A 12,117-nucleotide genomic window follows, 5' to 3' on the forward strand; every position below is an offset into this window, starting at 1 on the left:
ACGAAGTTCTTCAGAGACCTTCGTATAATGAAGAAGCTTGGTATTCAAAAAACTGACACCTGTGACCATCAACACAGCTTACTGAGTCGAACCAGTGAGAAGATTTAAGGTGCAAAGGATCTCTTCTGATTTTGTTAAAGAATTTCTTCTAGCAATCTGCAGCTGCATGAAATAAAACGGAAAATAATAACCTAGAGCGCACTAGTCTGGACCTCAAGTAGAACTAAGAACTCACGCCGCCCTTGCATCACGAGACAGGCCTGAAACAACCAAGCTAACGAGGCGCTGCTGGGAGGTCTCACTCATCGCAATGTTGGTCGCCGAGCCTCATAACGCAACGTTACGTATGTGAAGTACGGCATTCCTCGAGTCCCAACATTATATTTTCTATCTCAGTGCCTCATCTTACATGAGCAATGTAAAGCATAAGTAATCGAAATGGAAAGAAAATTCCATGTGAATTTAGCGCAACGATTCGTGACCACATGCGGAAGTAAGTGTACTATCACAGGGTTACCAAATATTTGCAACGATGTTGCCAATACTTACCTGTGTTTTGAGACAGCTATGTAGCGAAGTGTTTGTCGTGCTCATCTTATACAGGCGTCAAAAGAGGAGGCGTGAGCACATTTCGTTTTTATGCAGCGTCTGATACTTTACAACATCACGTATTGTGTGTGGCGAGACATGCTACATTCCAGTCTTCCACATTCACTAGTCATCGGCATTGTTGCTAAATAGGGATAGGAACGTTCTTGTGAGTGAGTGAATAACAAAAATAGTAACAATAACGAACTTATAACGAATGAAGTTTATTGCATTACAAAATAATGTTGACAATTACGAAAACAGGCTACTGCTTAGTTCGTGCAACGCCACGATTTTCTTAGCATTTTGTTACTGAATTGCGTTCTGGTCATTTCCAGAGAAACAAGAAAAAACAGAAGTGATACACATCGGTCGTCCGAGAAGATCTGAACCAGCAGCTACCCTTGCTTAGATCATGAGCATGGCGCCATGGAGCACACATGAGACTGCTTCGTTTAGCGTTCTGCCGTTGCTCTGGTCATAATTAATGCAGACAGTACACAATATGAAATACAAAGCCAGTTGAAATTTAAGCTCCAGATTTCATAAAAACACCATGTCAGATTACATCACCAATATGACAGAATATTACGAGAATTTAGCTGAATCGCTCAGCAGTAATCCCAAAAGTGGGTGAACGACCACGAGGTGCCAAACGTTGTCACCAATACTGTTAAGTCTCAACTGCACTAGCAAAATGAAGAACATCATGGACAGTTCACAATTCCCTACTGCTACCCACAGCGTACTCCATGTAGTCCTAAGTGGAGCGCTACCAAACTAAACTACGAGACAGCTTCAAAACGACAAAAGATTACATTACTGAAAAATACAAATGAGTTACATACTTATCCCGTTCATCCTGCGGCGAAAACATATTTTAACTAAACCAGAATTGTGAGCAAAGCGACCTTGTCCAAAATGTTAATAAACAATAAGATACTACGCACTGTTGACCTAAAATGTACTGTATCTACGTGCAGTCTAGTGTCACACACAATTAGAATATCATGAATGCCACCAAAATGAGGAGATATTATGGATAATAGACTAATATATCTATTCCATAGAATAATAAATTGTGAATTCACAGGGAAAAATTGAAGATTGATTACTGAAGCAGAAACGAGCCGGCAAATGTGCTGTTGTGCACTTTCATATCTTCTTTACTTCCAGGTAACACTAACCAGCTTGTTCATTCCTTCCGTGATTTATCCAGTCTCATTTGATACCGAGATGATGAACAAAACAGACTCCTGTCACTGATAGTTGCTTCGAATCTGTTCAGCGACTTTCTCTTGTTTTATTGGCATGTAACGTACTACCGCGGCATAGACAACTGTGGCTACTCCTGTGGGTTTTCCAGGTGACATATGACACGGAGTGATAAGGTACATCACTTAACTTGTGACAGCAGCTCAGTTAACACTCTAGCAAAGGAAATGATACAGGTTTTACAGAAAAATGTGAAATGGTATCGAAAGCAGCTACCGAATTAAAAAGGCAGCGCTTTTCAACTATGCGGACAAGGCAGTGCTGCAGTGACCCCTCTTCCATTGCCATAATCGTACCTGAGGTAGATTAGCTCACAACGTGAAAGATGAGAACGAAACTACCGTTTTGAAATCGAAAATGTGATGTCTTAAGTGGAAATTGTCAAGAATATTTCATCGAGATGAAAACGAAAAGCCAAGCGAATTGAGCATAGTCAAGCAGTGCTACACCTGTAAATCACTGTTACGAAAACAGAGTTGCCAACAAATGCCTATGGTGTTGCAAAATCCTGACAACTGGACCGGCAAGGAGAATGTTTTTTTTTTTTTTCCCCTACCTGGAATAGTGCAAGACGGATCCGGACACTGTGGTCCATATTTTCGATTCCTTGTACGGACCAACTAGCATCTTAACCGATCTGATGGTATACAACAAAGGGCTTTATGCGTTAAGTTCTGATAGCTAAACGAATTAACGCTCTCTTAAACCCATGAGGCAGGCAAAAGTGAGAGAAGTTCGGAATACATATCAAGAGAAGAGGTGAAATTAACATTAGTTAGAAAGTGAATGGGACCTAATGTAGCAAGGCGTTTCATAGATTACACTTCGACAGTAATTCATTTCTATACGAATGTACAGATATTTTTGTACTAAGAACAGACATAGGAACAGTCAGGTAGTAAATTGGTTCAAAAATGGTTCAAATGGCTCTGAGCACTATGGGACTTAATATCTGTGGTCATCAGTCCCCTAGAACTTAGAACTACTTAAACCTAGCTAACCTAAGGACATCACACACATCCATGCCCGAGGCAGGATTCGAACCTGCGACCGTAGCGGTCACGCGGTTCCAGACTGAAGCGCCTAGAACCGCACGGCAACAACGGCCGGTTAGTAAATTGGGAGGAACCTGTAGCACCGTCAGGCCACTCACGAATTGATGTTCGAAAGAAATAAAAAGAATTATTAATGTTTAGCATGTAGCGATACTTACAAATTAATTTGCGATTTGAATGTAAATGACTCGTTCCATATCATTTTCGTTTATCGTACAAAATGATCCATGGAACATGAAATTAGCTAACTGCGTTAACTGTACACACGCTGAATATGGCATAAATGCTGCTCTTATTTTATTTAATATATAAGAAACTATCAGCCTCGACTGTGGTAATGAAACCAACCTTTACCTATGTTTCAGCCCAAATAATTGAGCCTTCGTCAGAAGGTACACCTGGATCTACACTCCTGGAAATGGAAAAAAGAACACATTGACACCGGTGTGTCAGACCCACCATACTTGCTCCGGACACTGCGAGAGGGCTGTACAAGCAATGATCACACGCACGGCACAGCGGACACACCAGGAACCGCGGTGTTGGCCGTCGAATGGCGCTAGCTGCGCAGCATTTGTGCACCGCCGCCGTCAGTGTCAGCCAGTTTGCCGTGGCATACGGAGCTCCATCGCAGTCTTTAACACTGGTAGCATGGCGCGACAGCGTGGACGTGAACCGTATGTGCAGTTGACGGACTTTGAGCGAGGGCGTATAGTGGGCATGCGGGAGGCCGGGTGGACGTACCGCCGAATTGCTCAACACGTGGGGCGTGAGGTCTCCACAGTACATCGATGTTGTCGCCAGTGGTCGGCGGAAGGTGCACGTGCCCGTCGACCTGGGACCGGACCGCACCGACGCACGGATGCACGCCAAGACCGTAGGATCCTACGCAGTGCCGTAGGGGACCGCACCGCCACTTCCCAGCAAATTAGGGACACTGTTGCTCCTGGGGTATCGGCGAGGACCATTCGCAACCGTCTCCATGAAGCTGGGCTACGGTCCCGCACACCGTTAGGCCGTCTTCCGCTCACGCCCCAACATCGTGCAGCCTGCCTCCAGTGGTGTCGCGACAGGCGTGAATGGAGGGACGAATGGAGACGTGTCGTCTTCAGCGATGAGAGTCGCTTCTGCCTTGGTGCCAATGATGGTCGTATGCGTGTTTGGCGCCGTGCAGGTGAGCGCCACAATCAGGACTGCATACGACCGAGGCACACAGGGCCAACACCCGGCATCATGGTGTGGGGAGCGATCTCCTACACTGGCCGTACACCACTGGTGATCGTCGAGGGGACACTGAATAGTGCACGGTACATCCAAACCGTCATCGAACCCATCGTTCTACCATTCCTAGACCGGCAAGGGAACTTGCTGTTCCAACAGGACAATGCACGTCCGCATGTATCCCGAGCCACCCAACGTGCTCTAGAAGGTGTAAGTCAACTACCCTGGCCAGCAAGATCTCCGGATCTGTCCCCCATTGAGCATGTTTGGGACTGGATGAAGCGTCGTCTCACGCGGTCTGCACGTCCAGCACGAACGCTGGTCCAACTGAGGCGCCAGGTGGAAATGGCATGGCAAGCCGTTCCACAGGACTACATCCAGCATCTCTACGATCGTCTCCATGGGAGAATAGCAGCCTGCATTGCTGCGAAAGGTGGATATACACTGTACTAGTGCCGACATTGTGCATGCTCTGTTGCCTGTGTCTATGTGCCTGTGGTTCTGTCACTGTGATCATGTGATGTATCTGACCCCAGGAATGTGTCAATTAAGTTTCCCCTTCCTGGGACAATGAATTCACGGTGTTCTTATTTCAATTTCCAGGAGTGTATAATAAGTCTACGAGGGCATGGTCTAGAAATAAAACTAAAACAGCCTGAATAGGCGTAGTCACATTTTAAAAATGCGGTACGTAGGTACTAAGTCACCACCATGACTAGGCTCCGGCGAGCGCCTCGTCTTCATGGACGCCGTGCGGTGGGCCTCGGGAGCTCACGTGAAACTAACAAGGAAACCTCCCCATCGCACCCCCGTCAGATTTAGTTATAAGTTGGTACAGTGGATAGGCCTTGAAAAACTGAACACAGATCAATCGAGAAAACGGGAAGAAGTTGTGTGGAACTATAAAAAAAAAAGCAAAATATACAAACTGAATATTCCATGCGCAAGATGAGCAATATCAAGGACAATATGAACCCAGGAGCGCCGTGGTCCCGTGGTTAATATGAGTAGCTGCGGAACGAGAGGTCCTTAGTTCAAGTCTTCCCTCGACTGAAAATTTTACGTTGTTTATTTTCGCAAGGTTATGGTCTGTCCGTTCGTTCACTGACGTCTCTGTTCACTGTAATAAGTTTAGTGTCTGTGTTTTGCGACCGCACCGCAAAACCGTGCGATTAGTAGTCGAAAGGACGTGCCTCTCCAATGGGAACCGAAAACATTTGATCGCAAGGTCATAGGTCAACCGATTCCTCCACAGGAAAACACGTCTGATATATTGTATACGACACTGGTGACGGCATGTGCGTCACATGACAGGAATATGTTGTCGACCCACCTAACACTTAGCGAATGGGTAAAAAGATTCTTCTACCTTGCCCGATTTAGGTTTTCTTGTGGATGTGATAATCACTCCCAAAAAAGTGATGAAAACATAAGAGCTTGTCACATAAACTGAAAATAAAAAAATATACTTTTCACTCGAGGGAAGACTAGAACCTACAAACTCTCGTTCCGTAGCAGCTCTCACTAACCACGGGACCACGGCGCTCCTTACCTCTCAGTCTCCTTGATGTTGCCTATCTTCGCATGGACTACACCGTTTGTATAATTTACTTATTTGTTCATAGTTCCACACAACTTCTTCCTGTTTTCTCGATTGATCTGTGTTCAGTTTTTCAAGGCCTATCCACTGTGCCAACGTATAACTAAATCTGAGGGGGGTGCGATGGGGAGGTTTCCTTGTAAGTAGGACTAGATGACGCGCTGCATATCAACATGGCGGGGAACACCGCGCATGTCTAACTGAGACCATGACTATCAAAGATAAAAGACCAACGCAGCTATATCTGAAAACAAATAGCTTATAGAATGGTTGAAATTCTGAAACATAAAGCCTCTGCAACAGGTTTTGACTAAAATGTAACAGACTATGCATGGATTTATATGTGTGCGAACACAGTACCCCAACTTACACTATTAGAATATATCGGACCTTTCACAACGAATGCTGTATAACGCAACCATCGTAATTAATGAAATATGACATAAAACTGCGAAAATGTAGTATGTAAACGCCAAAATGCAATAATTTCGGATAACCTGTACACAGATGGACGTGTAGGTGTTTTTATCATTTGATGTAGATATACTTCTTATTGCTGACACGCACTGAATGAAGAATATTATCAAGATTAATTTTTATCTTATTACTAAAAATAACGCGTGAGTGAACGAACAACGCCACTTCATCCTTGTTCATTTATGGTATGCACATGGGCATATTAGTAGCTATCTGTATTTCTTTTTAATTCTTTCTTGTGAAGATCATTCCGTTTTCCCATGTCAAGTGCGCATAAAAAAATTTTCTAAGGTGTCTTCTCGGGTCAAGCACGTTTTATCATATCTAATTAACAATAGCCTTTAATATAAGAGGCGATAATTCTCTTTTGTATCACGTAGTAGAGACAGCAAAGGACTCGGAAGAGCAGTTGAACAGAATGGATGGTGTCTTGAAGGGAGGATATAAGATGAACATCAACAAAAGCAAAACGAGGATAATGGAACGTAATCGAATTAAGTCGGGTGATGTTGAGGGTATTAGATTAGGAATTGAGACACTTAAAGTAGTAAAGGAGTTTTGCTATTTGGGGAGCAAAATAACTGATGATGGTAGAAGTAGAGAGGATATAAAATGTAGACTGACAATGGCAAGGAGCGTTTCTGAAGAAGAGAAATTTGTTAAAATCGAGTATAGATTTGTCAGGAAGTCATTTCTGAAAGTATTTGTATGGAGTGTAGCCATGTATGGAAGTGAAACATGGACGGTAAATAGTTTGAACAAGAAGAGAATAGAAGCTTTCGAAATGTGGTGCTACAGAAGAATGCTGAAGATTAGATGGGTAGATCACATAACTAATGAGGAAGTATTGAGTAGGATTGGGGAGAAGAGAAGTTTGTGGCACAACTTGACCAGAAGAAGGGATCGGTTGGTAGGACATGTTCTGAGGCATCAAGGGATCACCAATTTAGTATTGGAGGGCAGCGTGGAGGATAAAAATCGTAGGGGGAGACCAAGAGATGAATACATTAAGCAGATTCAGAAGGATGTAGGTTGCAGTAGGTACTGGGAGATGAAGAAGCTTGCACAGGATAGAGTAGCATGGAGAGCTGCATCAAACCAGTCTCAGGACTGAAGACCACAACAACAACAGTGAAGTTGACCTCTGTCGGTCGAGAAAAGTATAAGGGCGATGAGAGGGAGTTGTACGTCCGTTCACGCAGTTACCATATTTTTTACACGTAAACATAATTTGACCTATGCTGGTCAATTGCTATTACATGGCGATGAAGTGGCGTTGTTTGTTCAATCACGTGTTATTTTTAGTAATAAGATAAAAATTATTCTTGATAATATTCTTCATTCAGTGCGTGTCAGGCCACTTTCCGTTGGTCTAGAATGGTTAAATCTGACAAAAAGAAAGGCTTTAAATTTGTAACTATATCGCACTTAATTTTTTTTTCTTTTTTTTTACATTTGATATCAGACTGTCTGGCTGTCCGTCTGTCTGTCTGTTCAGACCCCTTTCACTCAGGAAAGTAGGTCCTAAGGTCTATAGATCTTTGACGGTGTGATACATGTAAGCTTCTAAGTCAGTGCAACCAAAAGCTACGGTCATTATGGTCGCGTATTTTGATACTCGCAAACTCACTTATCACAACTCATAAGATAAATCCCATTGGCTTAAAATCATGTAATTTGGCAAGTATCGAAGTTTCATAGTACAATCAAAGGAGAAAATCGGAAAACTGTAAACTTGTATCACAGAATGAAGGCTTTCACAACCGGATGACATAGCTGCTGGTAGACCTTTCGGGATGTAAGGTCGTGGTACAAGAAACTCTTCTGTTCCTGACGTTTCGTCCTGGACTGCGCTGGACATCCTCAGAAGCACTCCTGCGCTGAATCTTGCCGACTGACCAGTAGGACGTCCGAGAGCGACATAAATACTGTAGAGAAGGGGGCGTGGTCAAAGTTACACGCTATGAGCAGAGATAATCCTTGTCAGAGACAAGACTTAACTATCGATTGTCGTCTTGTCAAAGACATAGTCGTAGATAATAATCTGACATTGTAGATAAAATTTCTGTTTCAGAAAACTTCACTTCGTGGTTTTCTGACTGAAGAGCATGCTCTGCTACAACTGAATTCTCTATTTTTCCTAGTTGGCAAAGACGTTTGTACTCATTTAGCTGTGTATTTACGCTCCGCTTGGTAGTTCCAATATAAACTTTACCTCACGTACACGGAATTTTGTATACACCACATGTCGACAGAGGAGGGCGTTTTCTGAAACAGAAATTTTATCTACAACGTCAAATTATTATCCATGGGTATGTAGAGAAGCCATTGAAATTTATAAGCATCAGGATAATTTTAATAGGAAAGAGGAGGCAATGAAACTCAGCAACATATGGACAGTAGAATCGCTAGACAGTTTTATCTCTGACAAGACGACAATCGATAGTTAAGTTCCATCTCTGACAAGGATTATCTCTGCTCATCACGTGTTACTTTGACTATGCCCTCTTTCCTACAGTATCTATGTCGCTCTCAACGTCCGACCAGTCAGTCGGCAAGACTCAGTGGACGAGCGCCTCTGAGGATGTCCAGCGCAGTCCTGGACGCAACGTCAGGAACAAAAGAGTTTCTTGGACCACGATCTTACATCCTGAAAGATTCACCAGCAGCTATGTAAACTTGTAATTACGTCACATGAGAAAAAAATGTTCATTTGTTTTCAAACTGTCTGTCTGTCCATACATCTATTAAGACCCCTTTTTCTAAGAATGGGTAGAAGCATCAAGTTGAAATTGATGTCACACAGTAATGTATGTGGTCCCTTGCCGGTATAATAAACATTAGCTTCTAAGTCAATGCAGTCAAAAGGGATGACCATTTATATTTTGATACTCGCAAACTCATTCATCAAAACCTGTAGAGTAATTCCTGTTGATTTGATGAAATTTGGCAAGAAGTAAGGTTTCACAGTACAAGTGAAGGAAAAAGGTGTTAATTTGTTATTAAATCATACGAAAAAATATTTATTTTGTCATTTGTTATCCGTCATCAAACTAGAAATTAAAGCGGTTAGTATTTATGGATTCAAGATGACAGGGTCAGTGGTAAAAGCCAAACATCAGATAAGGAACGATCCTGGATGTCTGATGGCGGATAAAGTCCGAAACGCGTCATATGAGCAACAAAGTCATTCCTTACCTGACGTTTGTCTTTTAACATTGCGACCCAGTCAGTCTGAATGGAGAACTACTGGTTTTTATAGTTACAGTAGCCAGCCTCCTGCATGACTTTATGTCACATTTATATTATTGAAATTAAAATATTCTAGAAAATTTTGGAATCCTTGGGACTGATATCTAGTATCAATGGCGACCGACAATAGGAAAAAATGGTAGAGATTCTCGATTCCCGGAATGGATGATTTGTCTGTGTAAATAATTAAGTGTGTACGGAACCCTCAATGCGCGATTCCTACTCGCACCTGGCCAGTTTTTGGTTTATCTGATGATAAATTTGTAGGGAATCAGAAAACACCTTCATGACCATTAGATCGGCTCCGGACTGTAAAATGATTGGTTCCGACTTCTTCAGCTTTTTTTTCACTTCTTTTCAGCTTTGATGAGGTTGATGAAGACGATGCCTTCGAAGCTGACCTTCTAGAGAAGTTGGACTCCAGCGGCATGTGCAAGCTGCGGGAACATTTCTTCTGCAAGGAAGGCCAAAAATACGACCAACAGAGGAAGCTGTCGGGCAGCATTCCTGGTTACAAATACTCTGGGTTGTCACTCAACAGAGACGAGTTCATCGAGGCGATGGAAAGCGCTATGGGTAATTAGCTATTTCGTTGCGAAATATGATGGCAAATAATTTAGTGTGGTATGATCTATAGTTATTGACAACTTCGTTATTCCGACAATTATTGTTCCGTGGATCTTCTGTACGAATAATCGTAAAGATATGGAGCGAGTCATTTTACATTCACATTACACGTTCATATGTAAGTAAGAATATTTACAACTTTTTAAGTACTGCTGTGAGCTAATAACTTCTACCCATCACCTTTTACAAATTCCAAAATTAGAAGTTCTTCTACGGAGCGGAAGGAGTTGACAAAGAGAAACTTTTTCAGTTTCTTTTCAAATTTTACTTCCTTGTCTGTCAGACATTTAACGTCTTTGGGTAAATCAAAAATTTTCGTGGCAGCATGGTACACCCCTTAATGTGCTAGAGACAACCTTAATGTGGAGTAATAAATGACATTTTTTCTTCTGTTATTGTAATTAAGTGCATCATTGTTCTTTTTAAACTGCAGTGGATTATTTACAACAAACTTCATGGAGGAATAGATGTACTGTGAAACAGTAGCCAAAATGCCTAACTTCTTAAACAGATGTCTAAAAGATGTTCGTGGGTGAGTATCACACATTACTCTTGTAGCACGTTTTTGAGCAATGTCTGCTTACTGATCTGTCTCTCCCAGAGATTTGAAATGATTCGAAGAAGTCACTACAAGGGGTAGATTGTGTTTCAAGTATAATATCACTGATGATTATATAGAAAAAAACTAACAGTTTCTTTCACCATACAGGGGCCTGCAGAGTATGTATGTAGATGTATATGCAGAACTGATTTTCCTACTTTCTTATTCCTTTCTTTAATTCACTCATTATTTAACTCCGCGTCGCTGACAGGCGCCACATACTTTCAACTGAAGAGCAGGCATCATTTGGCATCCAGTTTTTAGTTAAAATGCATCGGGCAGCGTGTCATGTAACATCCAGTTATGCTGTGGAGTCACAACGAATCGAAAAGGGTCCACATCTCCGATTCCTCACAATAAGTGCTCGTAGCAGCTGATGGGACAGTCCCGCTGGACAGCAATAAATTGTCGACTCGCCCTTCTCCCAGGAAACGTTTTTCTCGATTCTCACTGGCTACTAAAACTGCACAAGGTCGCAGTTCAGGAAGTTAGGACAGACCGGCTTGAGATTCCTAAATAGGATAACGACTACTTGAGTGGCACTAGAACAGCCAAAGAGACTAATCTGGAGATTCAAAAGGTGTACCAGCCAGGCCGTAGCACCATTGACCTAGGATTATTTGGAATGTCCACCATAAGCCACCACAAGCGAGTCGCAATAGTACTACGAGAGACTGCCTTTCTTTTTTTTGGAAGGGGGGGGGGGGGGCAGGGGTATCATCAATTTTCGTACTGGTTTGATGCGACCTGCCACGACTTTCTCTCCTGCACCAACCTCTTCATGTCATGGTAGCACTTGCACCTGATATCCTCAATTATTTGTTGGATGTGTTAGAGTCTCTGTCCTCCCATACAATTTTTTCCCTCAACAGCTTCCTCTAGTACCATGGAGGTTATTCCCTGATGTCTTAACACATATTCTGTCGTTCTATCCCTCCTTCTTGTCAGTGTTCTCAACGTCTTCCTTTCCTTGTCGATTCTGGAGATAACCTCCTCATTTCTTACCTTATTAGACTCGCTAATTTTCAGCATCTTTCTGTAACACGTTGTCTCAGATGCTTTGTTCCCTTCTTTCCCATAGTCCATAACGCGTTGACATACACTGCTGTGCTTCAGACGTATATTCTAGGAAAATTCACCCCCAAATTAAGGCCGATGTTTGATACTAGTTGACTTCTTTTACCCAGGACGCCCTGTTTGACTGTGACAGTCTACTTGTTATGCCTTCCTTGCTTCGTCCTCCAAGTGTTACTCTGCTTCCAAGTTAGCAAAATTACCTAACTTCGTCTGTTTCGTAGTCTCCAGCTTTCATATTAAGTTTCTCGCTACTCTCGTTTCTACCGCTCCTCATTACTCTCTTCTGGTTACCGAAATTTATCATTGATATGCATTCCCACTGAATTTTAATACCAATCTCCAAC

The 12,117-nt window shown here is 42.5% G+C and overlaps 1 protein-coding gene across 1 annotated transcript in view; it reads left to right on the plus strand.

Annotated features, from left to right (window-relative positions):
* LOC126088265 (uncharacterized) overlaps window positions 1-12,117 on the plus strand; it is a 178,243-nt gene that overhangs the window by 46,367 nt on the left and 119,759 nt on the right. Inside the window, exon 2 of the mRNA XM_049906395.1 lies at window positions 9,830-10,044. Within this exon, the coding sequence (XP_049762352.1) occupies window positions 9,830-10,044 (215 nt within the window). The remainder of the gene's footprint in view (window positions 1-9,829; window positions 10,045-12,117) is intronic.

The sequence above is a fragment of the Schistocerca cancellata genome, chromosome 6 (assembly GCF_023864275.1).
Source record: "Schistocerca cancellata isolate TAMUIC-IGC-003103 chromosome 6, iqSchCanc2.1, whole genome shotgun sequence".
Classification (NCBI taxonomy): domain Eukaryota; kingdom Metazoa; phylum Arthropoda; class Insecta; order Orthoptera; family Acrididae; genus Schistocerca; species Schistocerca cancellata.